Consider the following 5,008-nt stretch of genomic DNA (forward strand, 5'->3'; position numbering starts at 1 on the left):
AAAAGAACAGTATTTATTCAAAATAAAATTTTTGTGTTAAATATATACAACTATTCCCCCCCCCCAAAAAAAAGGTTTGGGGTCAGTAAATTTCTTTTCTTCTTTTTCTTTTTTTTTTAAAGAAACTTTTAGAATACTTTTATTCAGCAAGGATGTGTTAAATGGATAAAACGTGATATTGTTAGAAAAGATTTCCATTTGGAATAAATTCTGTTCTTTTTTACTTTTTATTTTATTTATGGAACACAGGTTCCAAAAAAATATTAAGCAGCACAACAGTTTCAACACTGATAATAAATCAGAATAAGAATGATTTATAAAAGGATCATGTGACACTGAGGACTGGAGTAATGATGCTGAAAATTCAGTGCTGCGTCACAGAAATAAATTATATTTTAAAGTATAATAAGATAGGAACATATTTTAAAGTTCATGACGCGGCACATGATCTTCAATACTCTGACATAAGGGTGATTTTTTTCAGTAAAAATGTTTCTGTAATTTTGGTGTGTTAAAGGTCAAGATAGCTTCTCTGTAATTGTTCAGGATAAGAAATAAAATCTAGCTTTAACAAAATTATTTACGTACTGAACCACAGTTGTATTCACCAATGAATTGATTAAAATGCAATATTTACATACATATTTAATTGAAACGTTTCAATGGATGTAAAATGCCACACAGTGAACACTTGATTTCTCCACACATATTAATCACTAGCGCGCTTTTTATTAACACCTCAATGAAACGGGAGGATCCTGATCTTATACGTTTTACATTTTAAACCAAACGCAACATTGTTTCTATTATTGTATACTTATATAGTAACAAAGTAACACTGTTTTACGCGCGGCCTTTGGTTGCCGTGGTTACAAACAGCACCAGAATCACGTGCATCTAATGCAGGCGTCATCTCTAGTTCTCTTATAACGCGTCACGTGACTCATTATGCTGCGTCAGGTAAAACTAACCCGAGACCGTGTTTAGACAGGTAAAACTAACCCGAGACAGCGTTCAGACAGGTAAAACTAACCCGAGACCGTGTTTAGACAGGTAAAACTAACCCGAGACAGCGTTCAGACAGGTAAAACTAACCCGAGACCGTGTTTAGACAGGTAAAACTAGCCCGAGACAGCGTTCAGAGAGGTAAAACTAACCCGAGAAAGTACAAAGACAGGTAAAACTCACCTGAAGCTGTAGGTAAATGTGAAATCTCTGCAAGTCTCAGTTATCAACAGTTTTGAGTGAAATCTGGCCGTCTTCACACTCAACGGTTCAGGATGACAGAGGATCGCTTCTGCTTATTCTCAGCCAGAACACAAACATCAGCAGTGTGTTAGATGACATAAAGGCCGTATTAACAGTGAAGGTATCTCTCCGTTCGCAGTGATGATGCAGCGTTTCTGTGGCGTTTGGCGCGAGCGTCCCGTGATCTGGCGTTACTGTCCAGCATCAGCGCCGACGAGAAGAAGCGGCTCACATACGAGGCCTTTGACTATGCCAAGAAAGCTCTGGAGAAAAATCAGGCTTGCTTTGCAGCACACAAAGTAGGTGATCATTTCTGTTTGTAAATGTGTATTGCAGTGTTTGAGCAAATATTAGATGTTTTATCACCCTGTCGTCTGCAGTGGTTCGCAATCTGCCTCAGTGATGTTGGTGATTATGAAGGGATCAAAGTGAAAATAGGAAATTCCTACACCATCAGAAACCATTTAGAGGTAAGATGTTAATTGGGGTGAATTAAATAACCACACTAGTTAGGTCACATTCACCACTGAATGAATAAAACATCTTAACGCTCATTTCTACAGCAAGCGATTGAACTCAATCCAAAAGATGCAACGTCCATCCATATTCTTGGTTACTGGTGAGTTTGTATTCTGCTATAAACAGATAAATTTGCACATCACTGGCCATATTGAACTTTCGTAACACGATGACCGTTCCTTTGACTGTGTGTTTGCCCGGCTTGCAGGTGTTTTGCGTTCTCTGAATTAGCGTGGTACCAGCGGAAAGTTGCAGCAGTTATTTTTGCGTCTCCTCCAACAGCCACTTATGAAGAGGTCAATGAAACGAATAAATTTATGATGTAGACCAGGGGTTCCCAGCCACATTCCTGCAGCCCCAACACTGCACGCTGTCCATGTCTTCTTAATCAAACACAGCTGACTGAGATCCTCAGCTCATTACTAGAGGCCGTCGGACAGAAAGTGCTCCAGGAACACGGCTGGGAAACACTGATGTAGATGCTTAAATTAGCACTGAAGCTGTGGGAGTAATAAATGTCTCGTCTTCCTCAGGCTTTGGCATTTTTCCTGAAAGCTGAAGAAGGTCCCGTATGAACGCAAGCACCTTCATCTTGTTTTTAATTATTTTACACAGGACTTTAACATTTTAATATCTGGATTTAGTTGACCCAAATTTCTACAGCAAGAACCTGCTGATGCTGGGAAAGACGTACATGATGCTCAGAGACGTCAAGCGGGCGGCGCTGTGGCTCACTAAAGCACGAGATTATCCTGCAGTCACAGAAGAAGACAAACAGGTTCGCAAGCACAGTCAGATTCATCTGTTATATCGTCTGCAGAGGCGTAATGTTCACGTTTGGCCCAATGCAGGTTCATAAGGAAGCGCTGGAGCTTCTGAAGAAACTCGGATGATGAGTAGCAGCTAAATCAGACCCAATGTTATCTAACAGTTACCCAGAGATGCCTTCATTGATTTTTGTAATGACTTACCATTGATTTGTGTATGATGGCGATTTATCATTCGCTATTTTAAGTGTCTGCCATTATCTGAGGCTGAATGAAAGGATGATGTCTAAATGTAATGCAGACTGTATTTGACTAGTACTGGTGTATTTCTAGCACTCTTGAATGTTTACAGATACGACGCTCACCGGCAAACAGACCCTGGACTGACTGCAGATCAAAGATCACTCAGTGAAGCTTCAACATGTGGCTAATCTGTTTATCGTATAGTAATGAGGATTTTTATCAAACTCTTTTAACACACGTGTGCACCTGAATACTTATCTGAATACTTCAGTTTACCTCCATCTTCTCACAGAATCGTCCATCCAACTAGAAGACACTGAAACTTAAACTATGAAACATGGTTTTTGTTATTTATTTACATGAATCTGATTTCAAATGTTTTGGAAGCAATTAAACTAACAAAAATGTATTTATCAAATTGACTATTTTGTGTTCTCTGCAAATGAAATAAATTCAAACAAACTTGAATATATATATTTATGCTGGGCTCAGAGTTCTGTGTTGAGATGCAATTAAAGAATCTAAAAAAAACACAGGAGTCTCCATCAGTGTAAGTGCTTGAAGAACACGAGAGACAGCCGAGTTTGTTTGAACTCATATATTTTAATATGAAAGATATTCATGGACAGTTTTCCTCCCCTGACGGTCAAAGGCCACAGAAATAGTGAAGTGCTTCGAGCACAACTGATGTTCTGAGCGAGTGCAGAGAGAGCAATACTGAGAGACAGCAGCAATACTGTCGAGAGCCAGTCGTGATGAATGATATGTGAGACAGCGGTCTACAGGAGTCCAATCATCTCTCAGTCTGCAGGCAGCCATGCAAGCGCTTCATCACAACTCAATGTCCAACAACACAAAACAAATCAAGAAAAACCCCAGGCACCTGATCAAACTACAATCATTCTGTAAAAGCTCTATAAAACTAGAGCCGTAAGTTTGAGTTCTACTATAAAATCCTCTGTAATGTTTTTTTTTTTTCAGGCTCCTTTTACAAACCCGCCAAATGAATAAAACGAAGCGTTGTTGTATATAGACACCAGCATCGAAAAGATCAGAAAAGCTCAAACGCTTGCATATTCATGGGGAATCATGTTATGACAATCGCTAAATGAGGTCTTAAGATAAAGATTTGGTTTAAAATGACAAAATAGCTTATTTACATTGGTAATCATCTGTGCAAGTTTCATGGTTTTGTTTTACTTGGCTGACGCGTGGCCATAAAGAGGAAAGACGCTTCATCACTCTTGACCGAATCCTTCCGTCTCCTCGATCGCAAAGAGCAGCTTCTCCTTCAGCTGTTCGTAGCTTTTGTAGGGGGGCAAATCCAGCCGGTTAAAGCTGCGAACAGAAAACACCGAGTGAGACGTGAGTGTCATCAGCCTGTGACCCTACCTTCATCCTGAACACTCACCAGGTGTGACTCCGGGGCAGCCACGTCTCTTTGCCCACCTTCTCAATGCAGAACTTCTGCGGTCCGTTGCTTCCTGGAGGATGAAGAATCAGAAGAAGAGGGTTCAAATGTGTCTGTGTCACACGGGTGAGGGAAATAAACAAGCGTGTTTGTGTTTTTCTGCACGAGTTCCTGGATTGACTGGAGACTCACCCATGAGCTCAGCGAAGCCGCCCAGCGGAAGCCTGCAGGTGCCCGTCACAAACTGCATCAGACGCAGACGCACCTCGTTATCCACCTCCTTCACCAACTAAACACACACACACACAGAGAGATTCAGACCTCACTCGTTTCAATGGGCAGAAAGCAGCTTCCTCTTCCAGTTCAGTCTGCTTTGAAATCCTGTGGAAACGACTAAAACCCAAACAGAAATCTCTTCAACATAAAATAGATATAAAAAGCAAGTAAAATGATTAAGGTTTAACTCAAATCTAATTTAAATTAAATTAGATTTGAAAAGTCTGTTTACAGCCGATGTGTTGAGACTGCGGCTGGGCAATATGGCCAAAATTATTAGCATGAAATTAATTTACCATTGACAGGGTTAGGTAATGTTAACAAAAATTAACATGTCTGTTAGACCTTGAGAATCTATGTGAACATAACCTATATTAAAGGGGTCATATGATGCTGCTAAAAAGAACATTATTTTGTGTATTTGGTGTAATGAAATGTGTTTATGTGGTTTAAAGTTAAAAAAACACATTATTTTCCACATACTGTACATTATTGTTTCTCCTCTATGCCCCGCCTTTTTGAAACGCGTCGATTTTTACAAAAC

At 39.8% G+C, this 5,008-nt stretch overlaps 2 protein-coding genes across 3 annotated transcripts in view; one reads left to right on the plus strand and one right to left on the minus strand.

Moving 5' to 3' along the window:
- Window positions 1-3,198, plus strand: part of LOC107729932 (regulator of microtubule dynamics protein 1-like) — a gene marked incomplete at its 5' end in the record, with an annotated part of 25,695 nt that extends 22,497 nt beyond the window's left edge. Inside the window, 8 exons of the mRNA XM_016540670.1 lie at window positions 1,167-1,177; window positions 1,388-1,547; window positions 1,629-1,718; window positions 1,812-1,867; window positions 1,976-2,063; window positions 2,301-2,331; window positions 2,412-2,545; window positions 2,619-3,198. Coding sequence (XP_016396156.1) covers window positions 1,167-1,177; window positions 1,388-1,547; window positions 1,629-1,718; window positions 1,812-1,867; window positions 1,976-2,063; window positions 2,301-2,331; window positions 2,412-2,545; window positions 2,619-2,660 — 612 coding nt within the window. The remainder of the gene's footprint in view (window positions 1-1,166; window positions 1,178-1,387; window positions 1,548-1,628; window positions 1,719-1,811; window positions 1,868-1,975; window positions 2,064-2,300; window positions 2,332-2,411; window positions 2,546-2,618) is intronic.
- Window positions 3,199-3,340: 142 nt separating this feature from the next.
- LOC107729941 (NEDD4-like E3 ubiquitin-protein ligase WWP1) overlaps window positions 3,341-5,008 on the minus strand; it is a 32,388-nt gene continuing 30,720 nt past the window's right edge. For both annotated transcript variants that reach the window (XM_016540677.1, XM_016540678.1), the window contains exons 23-25: window positions 4,381-4,477; window positions 4,189-4,261; window positions 3,341-4,115 (exon numbers count right to left, since the gene is read on the minus strand). In XM_016540677.1, the coding sequence (XP_016396163.1) occupies window positions 4,016-4,115; window positions 4,189-4,261; window positions 4,381-4,477 (270 nt within the window). In that variant the 3' untranslated portion in view covers window positions 3,341-4,015. The remainder of the gene's footprint in view (window positions 4,116-4,188; window positions 4,262-4,380; window positions 4,478-5,008) is intronic.

This window comes from Sinocyclocheilus rhinocerous, unplaced genomic scaffold (assembly GCF_001515625.1).
Source record: "Sinocyclocheilus rhinocerous isolate Xijiao unplaced genomic scaffold, SAMN03320098_v1.1 scaffold2835, whole genome shotgun sequence".
In the NCBI taxonomy this organism is placed as follows: Eukaryota; Metazoa; Chordata; class Actinopteri; order Cypriniformes; family Cyprinidae; genus Sinocyclocheilus; species Sinocyclocheilus rhinocerous.